Source organism: Mirounga leonina, unplaced genomic scaffold, assembly GCF_011800145.1.
Source record: "Mirounga leonina isolate KUSES-001 unplaced genomic scaffold, KU_Mleo_1.0 Mir_127, whole genome shotgun sequence".
Classification (NCBI taxonomy): Eukaryota; Metazoa; Chordata; class Mammalia; order Carnivora; family Phocidae; genus Mirounga; species Mirounga leonina.
Window position 1 is genome coordinate 73,307,558 of NW_023270316.1, and position 17,708 is coordinate 73,325,265.

The 17,708-nt window shown below is 48.3% G+C and overlaps 1 protein-coding gene across 5 annotated transcripts in view; it reads left to right on the forward strand.

The window, feature by feature from the left end:
- The window catches only part of LNX2 (ligand of numb-protein X 2), a 79,570-nt gene extending 77,210 nt beyond the window's left edge, over positions 1 to 2,360 (forward strand). For all 5 annotated transcript variants that reach the window (XM_035003637.1, XM_035003639.1, XM_035003640.1 and 2 more), the window contains one exon: positions 66 to 2,360. In XM_035003637.1, the coding sequence (XP_034859528.1) occupies positions 66 to 201 (136 nt within the window). In that variant the 3' untranslated portion in view covers positions 202 to 2,360. The remainder of the gene's footprint in view (positions 1 to 65) is intronic.
- The last annotated feature ends 15,348 nt before the right edge of the window (positions 2,361 to 17,708 follow it).

A 17,708-nucleotide genomic window follows, 5' to 3' on the forward strand; every position in this document is an offset into this window, starting at 1 on the left:
TTAGGATAATGTTTTCTAATCGCATGAAGATAGTTAACAGTCCATTTCTGTTTGTCTTTGGCCAGATGTGGAGATATGATCGTAGCCGTCAACGGCCTGTCAACGGTGGGCATGAGCCACTCCGCACTAGTTCCCATGTTGAAGGAGCAGAGGAACAAAGTCACTCTGACAGTTACCTGCTGGCCTGGAAGCCTGGTGTAGGATTTGAAATCGGTTGTGAGTCGAACATCTTCCTTTTTTAGGCTTTGGAAAGAAACCCCTTTCGTTGGATTGTGTTTCTGCTTAGGAGCTACAGACACAGCTGATGTTTGCAGGGCCCAAAACCACTGAGATTGTCCTTTTGTTATTAGTAAAACGGCTTTCCTCCAGTTAGCCACGTTTCTTTGAGCTTGGTCTTCCACTAACCCTTATAAGCTCGTGTTTTCAAAATTCAGACTCTCCGTTGTCAGAATGTGACCTAAAATAATGAAAGAAGTGTGCGCGGGCTGCGGTCCAGCCAGCTGGCTTAGAGGGCTTGGGGTGGTCCTTGGTTTTCCCGGCCGAATCACAGAGTGAGCCGGGTGCCCGAGCGCGGGAGCCGGTGGAGCCCATGGCTGTGGCCCTCGCTGCCCCTGTTGCGGCCAGTGCCACGAATGGATACATCTTCGTTTAGCTGTAGCCCTTTCCCGTTTTCTCCCCATCAGTGCCAACGTTTCAGAACTTCATACTGTTTATAAAGTGGTATTTCTGACTGTTTGGTGTCCCCTTTAATTTCTTAAGGAAGTCTGACACTACTAAAGAGCTTTTTAAAAAATAATGTACCATTAATTAGAATACTAGATAATCAAAGGTCACGTTTTCCATTGACAGAGGCATTTGGGAGGTAATTATAGTTTAGTGCTGGAGATGGTAAAAGCCACACTTGCTTGCAGAAGTCCAGAAGCATTAAAGATTCCTTTCCAAAGGAATGTTTTGTTATGCAGGGAAATTTTGAAGCAGATTTTGCTAAAATTCATTTTCTAGAGTCTGTATTGTACTTATCAGCAGTCTTGGCTGGACATGCTTTTTGTGATTTCTGTAGTTAAACTAAAGATAAAACCGTGTTGCTATTCCACACACATTCACCTATATCGCGGCTCAGTGTAGGAGAAGGTGTACTTTTTTTATTTCATTCCGAGAAGAGCCTTCAGTGTTCTAGAAATCCTTATTTTTTCCCCATTATTTCTTGTGAACTTAATTATTTCAAGAAAAAGACTGGAAAGTCCTGGATTTTTATCTAAAATAGTAGGTTTTAGATGTTAATATCTTTCAGTCAGTTCTTGGTCACGAGGCTATTTCTTATTTTTCTAAATGCTTTTGAAAACTACAGCCAGCCCATTTTGTTAGTCCTTCATTCCACTTGATTGCCCCTTGGAAGAACGCATAAAGAAGCGAATAAAATCAAAATTTCTTTACCTTCTTAATGTTACGCATACTTGAAAAGAGTTTCACTTAGAAACCTAGTTCAGAATCTGAGCTCCTTGACAAGTGCCCTCTGTAATAAATGGTATTGATTATCAGAGAATGTATTTCCAAAACACTACAGTATATTATGAAGCATGACCACTTTGTTTTCAAACTGGCAGTTGTATTGCTGGGGCTTATTGTGTCTGCAGCATGTCACCGATTATTCCTGTTAGTTTTTTAGTGATTTTTTTTTTTTTTTAAACATACCGCTTTTGAATAAATAAGAAATGGCAATAGTAATTGCTACTGATTTGTCCAACCCCTTAGCTACACTGTACGGCCAACATATAACCAAGATGCAGTGGAATGCCCCATACAGTATATTACTGTTACGTGATTGGCTTTTGAAGCAATTTGGTATTGAAATGCTTTGATATTCTAATTGATGTGGAACAAGTTTTTTTTTTCCTGCTCCCCAAATAGAAATTTTATATCCTACTTTGCTATTTTTTTAAACATTTTGTAAGAATGTATCATTTCTTGGGGCGTGGCCATCCATCAACAAATATCCCAATGGCTACTTTGTTGTATATAAAATACTTACATTGAACCTGGGGATAAAATGAGTATTTTGAAAGAAGACACTTTTTTCGACTTTATTTTTATCATGGAAATCTCAGACTCAGCTTAAGCTAATTTGGTTTTATTACAAAACATGATAGTTTTTGGTCAGAATGATATTTGGTGATGGAAACTTGTTCATAATTTATTGTTACTGTTGAAATATTTGAATTTTCTCATCTTAACGTAAATAGTTCAAATATTTTGATTTGTTCTGTGCCTTCGGTTTAAATTATTTCAGGATTTTTCAAATGTGTTTAAATAATGGTGTGATCATCATTTAGGATGGAAATAAAAGTCATCCTTCCATACTAGTGATATTGTCTCTTTTCTGAAGCAGCAGACGTTGACTCAGTACGTGATCTTTATGTTTGTTCATGGCCCAGCAGGCTGCCCACACCCTCAGTCCTGCTTCCACACACGCCTGTAGTCGCCCTTCTGTGCGTGGCCAGGGTGTGCCATATGGGGTGGGAGGCGTAGCTTGAACGCTGCCCATCTAGCTTTCTCCGGCCCATACTCCCCGCTTTCGAGAGAATTCCCCTCCGTGTGAGGGTGAATCTCCACAGGCCTCTATCTGCCTTTATATGGCTATGACCTAAGTACCCTCAGAGTTGTAAGTCCCGTCTGATGCCACCTTGCAATTCTGAAGGCCACTCATGCCCTGGTGCTGTGGCTCCCACAGTCTGCAGACTGAAGGCACCCAACCTCACTTCTGCACCCCGACTCTGTGTTTTCTCACGCGCTTATCTATCTCCACTCTCTCTCACTCTGAACTCTTATCGGCAGCCTTTCTAAACCCTAACTTTAGGGGCGCCTGGGTGGCTCAGTCGTTGCACGCCTGACTTCGACTCAGGTCATGATCCCAGGGTCCAGGGATCGAGCCCCGCATCGGGCTCCCTGCTCGGTGGGAAGCCTGCTTCTCCCTCTCCCACTCCCCCTGCTTGTGTTCCCTCTCTCACTGTCTCTCTCTCTCTCTCTCTCTCTCTGTGTCAAATAAATAAATAAAATCTTAAAAAAACAAAAACAAAAACAAACCCTAACTCTGGTCATTGCTCCGGGCATTTCACTGTTGAGGGATCTTGGCGCTGCAGGAAAGTCCCCTCACCATCTGCCCCCACCCCCATCTCTTACGTAACTTCTCCTCCCCACTCCTTGCCTCATTTAAGAACTGCCACCACGCCTGTGCCTACGCGGGCTGACCTGGCTCAAGTGGCGTTACCTCTCTTTGGGAAATCTTCACAAACCTCCTGGGGCTAGCCCTTTTTTTCCCTCTCTTTTAAAAGGTTTTATTAAACTATACTTTTATGGTCATGGATGCATACTAGGAAGAAGAAAAACTTGCAGGTAGGTGCTTGATTATCACTGTCTCTAGCAGTTTTTAAAATTGGACATTAAATATCAGAGATTCTATATCTTCTGAAGAGCCCGGGTATTCTAGAGGGAGAATGTAGGCCTGGTGTCCTTTCTGTCCCAGGATCTCCTCCAGGATGCCACATTACATCTAGTTACGCCTCCTTGGGCTCCCCATGCCAGGGCCATTTTCTCAGACTTCCCTTCCTGAGGAGGACCTTGACAATGTTGAGCACTGGTCGGGGATGTTGTAGGATGCCCTCTATTGGAATTTGTCTGCTCTTCCCCCCTCATGATTAGACTGGGGTGATGCGTTTGCAGGTAAAGTGCCATTCCCCTCATGTACAGCAAGGCTGCCTACCATCAGCATGACCTGTGGCTGTTGGTGTTGACCTTGTCCACCTGGCCCATAAGTAGAGTGTGTGTCGGGTGTCTCCACAGTAAAGTTGCTTGCTCTTCCCTCCGCACTGTCGTCTTTGGACAGAAGTCACTCTGCACAGCCCGCACAGGTGTGGACAATTATATGCTCCACTTATTTTTGAGCTGGTCAGCAGAACGAGAGGGTCTCTGGTGCTGCTTAGGGAGGCCTTGTGGGTGGAAAGACGGGAATCCGGAGGACTTAGAGGGTTTATTCTCTCAGGATCCTGTGCCCTCACACTCCCAACCAGCTACTGCGCTTTCTCACGAAAAGACAATGTGGTCTGCAGATTCTATTGCTGTAACTTCCAACCTTGGTTTCCATTCTTTTTGTATATTGAAGCAGGCTGTTGCTTTATGATTCCTCAAGTGTTTGAAGCCTTAGTCAGATAAGCGGATGGTTTAAATTTGAAGTTAACAAACCTGAATTTCAGCTGCTAAGGGTACTTTAGCCTGTACATCATGCCGAAAGCACCCATGCGATAATACATCAAGGTCCCATTAATTCAGACTTAACTAATTTGGAATTTGAAAGCTTAAACAGAGTTGCAGTTACCTTGGCACTTTATATAAAGAATGAGTATCTTAAGTCAACATTTAAAAAGTGAGAGTGGGATATCTAAGCTGCATCTGAAGTATACAGTTTCCAAGTCGCCTTAAGCACTTGAATACCCAGGCCCGTTCCAGTGATTGGTAGTTCTCTCTCCCATGTAGTCATGTAAACAAGAGTCCACCTAGCACCTACTGTGTGCATGACACCTAGGCTCTGGATCACCTCTTTGTAATGCCTGATTTCATCTTTCATAATTCACACCTTCCATTTGTCCCTATTCAGTGATAAAACCGTGTAGGTTACATGGCAGAGTGAACTGCTGCCCGGTCACAGGCCAGGAAGTCAGGAAGCGAGCTCCTTCTCTGAAATCTCTCTTCTCTGCCTGCTGAATGGAAGGTTTCAACTCCTCAGGGTCCTTATTAGAAAGCTCTGGCCATTTTACAGTGTAAATCTCCACTGAACGATGCTAGCAATTTCTACGGCAACACAAAAGCTCTTTAGAAGTAAAGTTGAACATGTAGGCGCAGGGCCTACGGGCTGTAAATCACCCAAGGTGAGAGGTGCTGAAGTGCGGAGTACACTGGAGCCCCTGAAGACGTAGCACCTCCCCGCACACAGCAGAAGGGCAGGCCTCCAGCCAGAAGGGTGACCTGCGGAGGTGCTGAGCGCTCCAAGATTTCCGTTTGAACCCTAACGACTCGCCTGCACGTCATGCTTTGAAGTTGGGCTGTTTTGCAAATTCCTACCAGTACGTTCGCTTTGTTCCTCAAAAGTTTTCAGTTTTAAGGGTGTATCCAACAACAACCCTTCCTTGAATTGCCCAAAAACTGACCACTAGTTGCGGAGAGGTCATGTGGGAAACATCTGTTGCTCAGACTCTGATGTAGGGAAGCCACGGTTGTCCAGTGTCAAGGTCCTGAGGGTGGAGGCAGCTGGAAAAAAAAATAAATAGGGGCGCCTGGGTGACTCAGTCCGTTAAGCGACTGCCTTCGGCTCAGGGTCCTGGGATCGAGCCCCGCATCGGGCTCCCTGCTCGGCGGGAAGCCTGCTTCTCCCTCTGCCCCTCACCCTGCTTGTGTTCCCTCTCTCGCTGTGTCTCTCTCTGCCAAATAAATAAATAAAATCTTTAAAAAAAAAAAAAAGAAAAAGAAATAAATAACGGACATCTTTGCTGAGATTTTATTAGGAAGTCTTCTCTCACCCACAACTCTGCAAGAATGTCTAAGGTCATGGGAGGTATTGAGTCACATACCCATGACTGCGACCCTCCCACCACCAGCCCTCCCGGGGAAGCGACACCCCAGAGCAGTTTTGCAGATTTGCCCCCTTCCTTCTGTGCCCCTTTTCTTCCTCCATGTTGCAAGCCTCCAGGTCTTGCCTGCCCTCGGGACAGCATGGGCTCTCTTCCTGCTCCTGGGGTCCCAGCCTGTGCTAACAAAGGCGAGCGCTGTGCGGAGAGGGGGGTGCTCACAGCAGCAAAGCTCACCCTGCGGAGAGTTAGTGAATGTGTAAGGAAAACAAGTTCTCGTCTCCTCTCACCTACAAGTCCTTCCAAAGGATGCGATGACCTTGTGTCATGCAAGTCCCCATACCCTCGATAGTCTCCTCCCCCATTGACCCCAAATCATAGAACCTTAGTCAGGAAGTCCTTATCCGTGTTTTTCTGATATAGGAATCACTTCTATAATATGGTCATCAAGCCCCTGCTTGAATGCTTCCATGACAGGGACCTCATGACTCCGTTTGTAATTGTAAATGCTTGCTTTCGGTAATAGTTTGCCCCTGCCTTTCTCCCCAGCTAGAGTGTAGACACTCAGGGGGATAGCTCTTCATGTTATCTTTAATATTTAAATGAATATGAGGCAGGCACAATACACAAAATACTGATACTTTTTTTTCCTTTCGCTCAACAAAGATTTATTTAGCATCTGCTTACATGCCAGGCACCGTGCTAGGGGTTCAGAACCCATCAGTTACCAAGACAAAGTCGCCAGCTATCTCTTAACAATAAAATGAAGAAATCATTTACTTTTAGGTGGTGATAATGCTAGGAAGGAGCAAAAGCCAGGTGGACGGAGGCCATGGGAGGCCATGCAGGGGGAGGGAGCTGTGCGAGAGAGGCGGTCAGGGAAAGCATCACAGGCGGAATACAGGCTCACTGCTGCCGTTGGATTGTGCACCTGTGGGTTGTTTAGAGACCACCGGATCACGTGGTGGTGATCACTCACCTGGGCCGGCTGTGCCCACGTGATCGGCTCTCGGCACGCTGGCCGGACCTCCACTCCTCCTTTCCTGCCACTCTGCAACAAGAGCACTGATGTATGCTGGGGCGCACGTGATACTAATTTAGCGGGAGGCCACCTGGATGGCCTGGTGGATGGAACCAACCAGGCCGGGGTCTGTGCTTGCCACTTACCAGCCTGAAAGACCTGGAGCAATTCATTTAATCTCAGCTCCTCAGTGTTCTCATCTAGCAAATGAGAAGAAGGAGCTTACCTCGCTAGGTAGGTGCAAGTTTGAGAGACTGCGCGTATAAGGTGGTTGACACATAGTGTGAAATAGGCTATAGTTAACGTGTAGACACAGAGACACTGGCTCCGCATCCCCAGGAGTCACCGAGAATGACTAGAAGTGAGTGAGTTGTCTACTTTGGGAGTTTCCTCTGAACTCAAACTTCTGTTTGCACTCAGTATTGTGCGTGTTTTTCCAAACACAGTACACTAACCAGCAGGTTCTGTCATGCACCTTAATCACCTAAGTGACTCACTTTCCCCAAACATGGTGCTAAGCTTTCCCAAGGCCAGGATGCTGCTCATGCTGTTCCACCCCTCCAGGAATGCCTGATCCCAGCCCACTGAGCCCTGCTAGTCCTTGCCAGCCCAGCCCAAATGTCAGCTGCCACAGAGCTCCCCAGTGCTGCTCGCCCAAGTTCTTACCTCCCCCCTGCCTCTCCCAGCCCGTCTGCCCCGTCTGCCCCCCTCGGCCCCTCCCGCGTGCTTGCCTTTCGGTCACTGCTCCCTGCCCCCCGCTGCAGCCCGCACAGGCTGTGCCCCTCGGCAGCAGCGAGCTCCTTCGAGGTCTGGCTATTCAGCCACCCACACACCTCATAGCGCCTGACACGTGGTGTTGTGCAACGTTCAACAGTGTGTAAAGGCTGCAGAGAAGCCGACGATGGGAATTGAGGAACACCTCTGGATTGCGCCACTGGTGATTTTTAAGAGAATAGATCCCGCAGCGGGGTAGGGCTGCGAAGACCAGAGGCCAAGGGGTAAAGGAGTGGATGCGGAGCAGCTGAGGAGTTTCTGGGCCGTTCTCACAACAAGTTTGGCAGAATGTGCGAGTCTTTGTGGATGAAATGACACGATGTCTGGGACGGGCTTGCAAGCACTCCAGCGAACAAGGAAAAATGGGAGTAAGGGAAAAGAAGAAAGAAGGGATTAAGAGAATCTTTGAATTTTCCATAATAGAAATAGCACAATAGCAACAAAGCAACAAAAAAGTTTGGAAGGGAGCAAAAATGCCATCATTAGCCAGACCTCTGTAGTTTGAAATCAGTACGGGAAAACACAAGATTGAGATTTCCTTCTTTTTGCTTACCTATTTTGGTGTAATTCCTAGGCAAGTTTGCTGGTTCTCATCTTCTACACGTGTTTCAAGGAGTGCAAGTGACAAATGACTAACATGCCCACGCCATGCATTTATCTCACTACCTCTAACATCGTTTTGCATGCGCTTTGCATTCGTCATAAATTTTTCACTTGATTCTCATAATAACCTTACAATGTTGGGTGTAGATATATCCACTTGATAAATGAAGAAAAGGGGGGTTAAGGGACTTATTTGCATGTAACTGACAAATGGACAAATACACCGCAGAAACCAGGACCCACACCCGGCTGCCTAGGACCAGCCTCTACCCCAGCACACTCCGTCTGTGCCCTGATGCACAGGCTCGTCCTGAAATTAGGGGAGAGAACTGCTTCCCTCCTCTTTTTGCATCTGCCCTCCCCAGGAGGAGGGCTGTGCCACAGTCAACGTTCATTCAACAAACAATGAAAATGAGTAGGACAGCCCTGTCCCTTGGGAGGCTTGCAGTGTCATCTCAGGAACAGGGTCACTGTCCTCTGCTGGACCTTTGGTGAGACTAGGAGTTAACGTTCTACTGAGTAGGAACTTTGCAAGGTTGCAAACTGTGTTAAGTCTATATTCTGATTTATTCTTATCCTTGACTTTGAAAAAGACGGACATTCTTAGTTTGTAATGCCCAACCAGCTTACTTCAGCCCATCCTCTTGATCTTAGCTGTGTACTTTCATATTTCCATTTTAATTTCTGAACAGGGAACCTCATCGGAGGTGCCCTCTCAATTCCTGCTCCTGGCTCTGACATTATGTATCTTGGCAGAAATTCTCAAGTATACTTCAGGATTCAGACACAGTAGCTTGAGAACTTGACATTGAAATTCAGTAAGAGATTTGGAGAACTCCATCAATACAGCATCTCCACCTAAAGAAAATCCCTTTGGTTTCTGTGATGGAGTTGAAATTATAAGAACTAACATTTATTGAAAGTCGACTCTATGCCAAGCATTATTCACACGCATTTATCTGCTCCCTCCTCACAAGCTTTCGAAGTAAATACTGCAGTCATCCCAGTTCCACGGCCGAGAAAGCTGAGGCAGAGGGAGCTGAGTTCCCAGGGCGGAGCCTTGGTGGATCGATGAGCCCACCGAGCTCTATTCCATCCCACACTGATACTGATAACCATGCTGGATCCATACCAGGCCAGGGTTCATCTCCTTGGGCTTTCTGTGTGAGCCCCGACCAGGGATCAGAAATCTGCACTCTGACCCGGCCTTTGCCTTCGTCTTCCTGTCTGTCATCTGCCTCCCTATTTGTCACCTTTCCCTTGTCACCATCCGACATCTGACGTGGCCAGGCAGCAAGGGGAAGACTGAACCAGCAGCAGCCCAGCGGGCCAGACCTGAGTTGCATCAGCCCGTCCCTGGAGGGTTCCTTCTGCTGGAAAGAAGGTATGATCTGTCCCAGCTACTTGATGATGAGAACTATACTCAAGGCACGATTATTTTCATGTAAATTCATAGATGGGATTTCCTATTGTCAAGAAGTAAATGTGAAAAAGAGCTTCTTAGAAACATCATGTATCGTTGACAAGAATGCCTGTTCTCAAGGTAGGACCGGCTGGCCACGCTCCTGCAGGTCTGATTACACTGGGGGTCTGGCCTGCAGGAACAAGGAGCAAGGCATTCTCCGTCAAGGCTCAGGGCTGTTCCGCCAGAAGCCGGCGGACACTCTCCTTTGCCCACGTGTGTGTAGGCTCCATGCGGGCAGCATCAGTGCCTTTCTTGGTCAAGGCCTTGCCCGGGTGATTTGTGGATACACGGGGGAAGGACTGACACAGCTCAGTGTAAGTAAAACCCCAAGAAGAAAGCAAACAGGCAAACAAAACCCCAAGATCATGAGAGAATCCTCAGCCAGGGTTTCCGGCCTACTGCGTTCCTCCCCCCCCCCACTCCCCCCGCCTCGTCCTGTCTGTCTCTGTTTTGTGTCCATCCCTCATTTCCTTCACTTTGGTCCTTGCTTTCTTTGCTCTGTTTCTTTTTTGCTTCCCCAGCCTGAAAACGACACTGCTTTGAACCACACCCTCTTTGTATCTTGGATCTCTTTCCCACAGCTCTTTTCTGTTGCATTTTGGCAGGGTTTTCAAGGTGTCTGTGGCTGAATTTCAAAGGTCTGACTGTGTACTTTCCCCCTGGGGGACACGGGAGCCCCTGGTTCCTTCATTTCCATCCTTCTCTCTTCTCTTTCATATCTGATCCCCCACACCAGCCCTGTGGGGCCACTCAGTTTACCCCCAGTGCTCCTCTTACATTGCCCCCAGCACCCCTCCCACCAGCTCTCAGGCTCTCAGGCTCCTCAGAAACCCGCCCCCCCCCCGCCCCCAGGGAAGGCCCACATTAGCGCTCCACCTGAGCTTTGGTTCTCTTTTTATGTTCTCTTATTTATTTATTTATCTTGTACTGTACCTTCTCACCTGGGCGAAAGTTCTCTGGGCAATTTGAGGCCCGGCGCCAGGGCTTTGCTGTTTCTCAGGGTTCCAAGGTGCCTGCCCCAGAGAAGGCACAGATCAGTGCCGAGCCTCAGCAGGAGATGCGTCAGCTGCGGGTGGCTGGAGGTCCAGGTCCCATCAGCAGCCATGGACTCTCTGCCCCTCCCACACCTGTGCCTCTTCCCGGCCCATCTCTGTGTCCAGGACAGCCTTCTCCATTCTAAAATTTCCACGAGCCTCCCCAGCTGAGAGCATTCCTCACGGACCCCAGGCAGGCACCCAAGATTCTTCCCACCAAGAACACAAAGAGCAAAGGAGGGGGGGGTGTGGGGGGGATGGGCAGGAGTGGCCTGCATAGCCCTTCTCTGGGATGGCTATGCCCTGGGGGATCGGGCAGGCCTGCCCAGAGGCGAAGGGACACAAACCATGCTTGCTCATCAGAGCAGGTTTCTTCAGACTTTTAAGATTGTGTATCCCCTCAGTAAAGAATTAGGAGCACTCACCCCCTCAATACATATACATTAATCTATTATTTATATATATATGACTCAACTAATATAGAGATTCATTATAAGACAAAATGTGAAAATAGAAGAAAAAGATAAAATAGTGAAATGGTTTGAGTTTATTAAAAGTGTAAAAAATCTTTTCCCTCACTATTTTTTGATTTGATTTAATTTTTTTTAAGTAATCTCCACGCCCAACGTGGGGCTCAAACTCACAACCCCAAGATCAGGAGTCACATGCTCTACCTACTGAGCCGAAGTATTTATTAATAAGTTTTAGTGAAAATAATCTGATTGGATATACATCATTCTTTTTTAAACCTTAATTTTGTATTTGGTGATACAGTATCTAGAAGAACTGGTTCTAGGGGCACCTGGGTGGCTCAGTCATTAAGCATCTGCCTTCGGCTCAGGTCATGATCCCAGGACCCTGGGATCGAGCCCCGCATCGGGCTCCCTGCTCGGCGGAAAGCTTGCTTCTCCCGCTCTCACCCCCCCCCCGCTTGTGTTCCCTCTCTCGCTATCTCTCTCTCTCTCTCTGTCAAATAAATAAATAAAATCTTAAAAAAAAAAAAAAAAAGAACTGGTTCTAGAATTTCGTCTGTGTTGGTACTCAGCTGTCACACGTCTCTGAGACCGGTTTATCCCCATCCTCACTTCCGCGTCCATCCACCAATTATACAGTTTGTTGTTTCAATTCAGCTATGGAAATTTCCATCTCCTCTGATGTCAGTCTATTTTTGCATGCTAATTAGAAGCTCTTGCAATTTTACATTTTGGACAAATGGTTTCAAAACATTGTACAGGAGATTCTCATGTAATTAGAAATTACTGCTCAGGGTCACTCTGTTTCAACCTGAAGTGTGCACGTAGGAGTGTTTTGATAGGTTGCAACTACAAATCTAACCTTTTTTTTTTTTTTTAAGATTTTATTTATTTATTTGAGACAGAGAGAGAATGAGAGACAGAGAGCATGAGAGGGGGGAGGGTCAGAGGGAGAAGCAGGCTCCTCGCCAAGCAGGGAGCCCGATGCGGGACTCGATCCTGGGACTCCAGGATCATGACCTGAGCCGAAGGCAGTCGCTTAACCAACTGAGCCACCCAGGCGCCCCAAATCTAACCTTTTCGACAACAAAAATGCCATGACAGTAAGACATTTCCAAACATCTCATTTTCTAAACGCTATCCCAATACCATCATTTCTTCTGGGGGAAAATTAAAAAAAAAAAAAGAATTGTGTTTCCACTTACTGCTAAAGCATCTTTTTCTTGAAATGATGGATTTGTTGGCTTTTTAAAATAAACGCTGGTGGCCTGAGCCTGCCAGATGGGCTGAGGCCCTCCCCACTTTCTTTGCCAGGTGGTTGATGAGGGCTCTTCCCGGGAGAAGCAGAAGTCTCGGCGGCCCCTTTGTGTCTACTTGTGTCTTCGGTACTAATATAGTCGTCTGTGGTTTCTTTGCAGTGATTTTTCTGAAGCTACCTATCACTTCTTTCCAGGTTCAGTGTACTTAACATTAAATAATAGTATCTTTAGTCCCCTTAACCAGACACACACACACACCCCCCGCAATAAGTCACAATGTATTGAAAATGAATAGAGAGGTGAGGGTTCCCCCAACACCCTTCTTTGAGGATCACCTCTTTGTAATGGCTTTTCTCATCTACCACATGACATGTCTTTGACATGCAGAGTGGATGACAGTGCCGGTATTTTAACTATTTGTTTAAGTTTTTTAGTTTTAAGGAAAAAGTGAATAGAACTCTAATATTTTCCCCCTCATTCAAAGAGACTGACAAGGGTGGCCCCCCAGGGACTGTGGGGGCAGCAAGGAGCACCGGTGGGGCGTGTGTGTTTGCTTCACCGGGGTTAAACTGTTCCCTCTCACCCAGCCAGCTGTGGTGACAGCAAAGGCTCAGCGTGGGCATCCTAAATCGGACATCTGACCGTGTCACGCTCTGGAAACACCGCCGGTTTCTCGTGGCCAACTGAATAGAACCCAGATTCCTCGGTCTGCCTTACGACTTACAGGACCCGCCACCCACTCCCCCACCCGCCTTTGACGCTTTACCCCACCTGCCTGCTCCCCCTGGGACTTGTCCCCGTTCTTCCGTTCTTCCGTTTGTTCCTGCCGTTCTCTGAAGTCCTGCACCCTGGACGTCTTCTCTGCCAAAGCTGCCTCCTGCGACCTTTCCTGGCCGCCTGTGTCCCTCGTCCCTGCTTCCCCAGCACACTAACCCTCACTCCATGAAGGTGTCGGTGTGGACTTGAAACAGGGCTGATGTGCCTCCCTCTTGCCCGCACTCCCCGTACCGAGCAGCGGGTGTGTCTGTAAAAGGGACTTCAGTTTGGAATGAAAGCGACATCTCTCCTGCACCTGGTCTCCCACAGCCTCCGGGCCACCTGTCGTGGTGCTGATGATGTTTAAGTTGCCTGGTGGGGGCGAGGTGGCTCACGGTCGCTGCTCAGGGTCACTCCCCTTCCCTCTGTTACTGTTCTCCTTTCAGGGGAGGACGAGGAGGTGCAGGGCTCCATCCTCATGGAATTGCGACCCACGGGATGACAGCCCTGACCAAACACTTGTGACTCCTGAGTAGTCTGGAGGAAGGTAGCAAGTGGAGGAACCGCTTAGCTTTTTCTGCCAAGTGGAGTAGCCGAGCATCAGAACCCCGGGGGGCTCGGGGCATCCTGCATGCGCTCCGGACGAGCCGTGGTTCGCTGTGTCGCCTTCTCACGCCCTCTGGTGGCTGGAGGTTGTGCCCACCCTTACTTGCGCCTTGGTGTTTGTAGCCCCCTGCCCGGTGCAGGTTCTCCGAAGCTACAAACATCTTACGTGTAGAAAGGAGTGGGCAGATCCCCACCCGTGTGGTATGAAGAGCTCGCATAGCTTGAAAAAGCTAGAAAAGCAAGGTGTGCAAACACTGTCGACCTTCCCGTGGGCATTTCTCCACGAAGAGTAAGACGGCAATCCGGCTTCCTCACTGCATGTGAGTTTAGCATCTATGCTATAGGGCTCTTTGAATGTCAATGTTATTGAGGTTTTCATAATTATGTACCTTCAAAAGATGTTCAATGTAATTCTGATCATACTCCTCTAAAAATGCCTCAGATTAAAAGCTTTTGCTGGCTCTTTAGACCGCGGGCCTGCAATTATAGAAAATGAACTGCATTTTAGCTTTCCATTGAAATTAATAACAACGGTTCCCCAGTTGACTCTGTGAATAGTTAATGGAACAAACAGGATACTTCAGTACAATATGGGTTGGAAAGCCATTTGAGTGAGATTCTGGGTTTCAAATGGGAAAATAATTCATACAATGCAAACCTTTCTCATGCACACCCTGTGCAGGAGGTGTTTCTCTGAAATAAACACTGAACTACTTCGCAAATGATTAACTGTACCTCAGTCTGCATGCAACTCTGATGAAAATGGAATTCAGGTAAATCGTCTAGCACATGCTGTTGAATACTGCGAGAGATCTCGTTTGACAAGGAAGAAACATGTTCGGCCAGATTGCGTGTCCTTTACGGACACTAACCTAGGACGGGAGAGGGAGAAAAGTGGGGTCCAGCCTACTGACCAAGAGCAAAGCAAACCCTGCACAGTGAGTATTATCATTCACATTTTACAGATGTAGAATTAAGTAAAGTAACTTGCCCAGCATACCTCCTCCAGCCAGGCAGCCCCTCCCCATTGGAGACACCTGGAGGGAGATACAGTCTCAGAATGGGAGTGTCTCCATTCTTCCCCCCATCAGCTGGCACTTCCCACCCCTGCCTGGTCCTGTGGCTGGGAAGGGACTTGAGGGACACTTCAGCTCAGGACCTTTAATTTTGACTCCTTCCCCACCAAATTCAAATTGCCTGCTTCTGGGAGGGGTGGGGTTAGGAGGGAATGGGCATAGATCTCATCTTTAGAAGGTGTAGGCATTGGGAGAAATTTCAAAATTGGGTTAGTCAGGGCACTGGTGGTTAAAAAAAAACTAAGAAGAATAAAGATGAAAAGACTTTAAGTAATGTTAAGAAAGATGCATAAGAGGAGAGCCTGGGTGGCTCAATTGGTTAAGCAACTGCCTTAGGCTCAGGTCATGATCCCAGGGTCCTGGGATCAAGCCCCACATCGGGCTCCCTGCTCAGCGGGGAGCCTGCTTCTCCCTCTCCCGCTCCCTGCTTGTGCTCTCTCTGTCAAATAAATAAATAAAATCTTTAAAAAAAAAAAGAAAGAAAGAAAGACGCATAAGAGAAGATTCTTCTCAGCCTCTCCTCACTCAGGAATTCCTCTGTGGAAGGCACAATTGTGTCTCCTTGTGACATTGCATACGCATCTGTTCACACTCATGCCTTATTTCATCCACCCATGAAACACTAGGAAGAGAGCAAGTGGCATAGAAACATTGCACCTAGAACCCTAGTAGAAGATTCTGGAAAAATTAGTGAGAGGCGGTGATGGACATCCCACAGGCTTGGCCGTAGTGGGCATTAGGTTCGGTGCAAACACTTTAGTAAGAACCTCCCCAACCCCAGCCTGTCCGAACTGGGGATGAAATGGCCTCCAAGCACGATCTCCATGGCAAATGTGATTTAAAAAAACAAAAGATTTCTGAGATGTGGAATAAATGTTATTACACTCAGAGCCGTTAAGATGTAGTTGGAAAGTGACATTAACTACTTTTCAATGCTCCAGGGTCAACTGAGAAGAGACTATAACGTCACGAGGCAGAGCTCTGTCTTTGGGGTAACCCCACGTGACTTATGACCTCCAAACGGCACAAAGCTACGTAGGGGAGCTCATAGGTTAGATGACCGAGTATCAGGACCGGAAAAAGATCCCGATGAGCTGATAGGGAAAGGATAAGCTTTTAAAAGGTAAAGTGCTTCATTTCAGTTCAGATAATTAAAGACGTAAAGAGAAGATGGGGGTGGAGTTGGAAGTTCTAGACAGCCACAAATCCCATATGAATTAACATGTCATTCGCGGCTTGGGCAGTTTTCAGCTATATTAGCCCAGTTGGAGCAGAGTCTACAGAAAGGGAGGGAGTGGCCCCCGTGGTCCTTTGTTCTAGGCACATGGCATCTAGTTCTTGTGGGATCTAGACTGTGTCCAGAAGGCAGCTCTGAGAGCCTTGTCATCTGAGGTATGATTGAGGAAACCGTAGATGTTTACCCTGAAATACCCCAGGGCACACACCTGCTGTCTTCATAAATTTGCAAGGCTGCCGTCTGGAAGAGGGAGGACGTAGTCTGCACCTCTCCGGAGGGCTGAGCTGGTGCTGGTCTCGGCAAACACAGGGAGGCCGATCGGCACTCAGGGTGAGGGGAATTCCTCCCAATGCCAGGCGCTTCAGCATGTAGCCAGATCTCTGGAAGGTTTCTTGTGGAGACCAGGTGGATGTAGGGAGGGGCCCTCCACTGGGGGAGAAGCGGGACGAGGTGCCTCGGAGGACCCTTCCAACTCTGAGGTTCTGGCTGGTGCCACTGGAACCAAGGGGGCATTGTCAGGGACCGAGCCTCATCCTCCATGCTCCTTGGGTAGCATTTGGGGCTTGCAGAGGGGTTTCTGGAGGGGAATATTTGAGGGAAGAGTACTGGAGCGCCATTAGTGCTTGAGGTCATATCAACGAGGGTAAAGGCTTCTCCTCCGCCTCCCAGTCTTTCTAGAAGGAGGGTAGCACTGACTGAGAAAAGAATGTGTAGAACCAAGTTAGCTGTTGTAGGGCCCTCCTGGCAGTCAGCTCCAAGCACTATTAATGGGGACTGTTTTAGGGACAAGAGAATAGCTCTATTCTACGGAGCATTTCGCTGTACCGATGGTCCCTACAGTGGGGTCCCTCTGCACTTTCTGGGCTGGAGTTGCCTTTATTAGTGGAACTTGGCTAATAGTAAGGGAGCCTTGGGCCGGGAGTGCTGCGCCCCGGTGAGGGATGGCGGGCAGGATAGGAAGGAGCGGGGAGTTGTGGATCACTGAGGCATCCTAGCAGGAGGTGAAGACCAACCACCAGTTTAGAGGTGAGTGACTTCCCAGAGCTGGGCAGAGTCAGGACCAGGATCCTGTCTCCCGATCTCAAGCCCAATGTCGTCCCCACGTCCTCACTGTGCCCGCCACACAGGCTGACAGATAAGAAACGGGGTGGTGAGGCCTAGGGGAAAGGGGGTCCCAATTAAGATGATTAAAAAAAAAAAAGAAGAAGGGGAAGGAAGCCAAGTGCATGTCCGTCCTTAGTGGGGAGGCTTCTCCTCCAGCCCGGAGCCCCGATGCTGGCTCCTGCAGGGCTGGGAGCACTGCTGGGCTGTCAGAGGGCTAGCCACCACTCTGGTCATTCCCATCGCCGTCCGCTCCCCGCAGGGCTGGTTACCTACCGTCCTTTCCCTGCACTGGGCTTACCCATGGTGTAAGTACTGTTGTTGCTCAGGAGGGAACAGGAGCAGAGCACCAGCTGGGCCGGACAGGGGCTGAAGCTGGAAAAAGGGAATCTGGAGCCAGACGTGACCCGTGGCAGCCGTTTCCTGCACTCGGCCTCAGTTTCCTTGCCTGGTCAGGGCACCTGCTTGACAGGTCCCGTGTAAGAATCCCATGAGCCAAACAATGATTGTGAAGAGCCCCATGGCCAAAGGCATAATGGGATTTCCTCCTGGCAGAGGGCCGCCTACTTGGCCTCCTGACAAAAGTCAGCAAGAGACACCCACAAGTGCTCTGGGGATGCCAGGTCATCCTGGGGAGTCTGCCTGGCTGTCTCCCCACCACAGTGGGCCCCCTCCCTGGCCTGGGGCT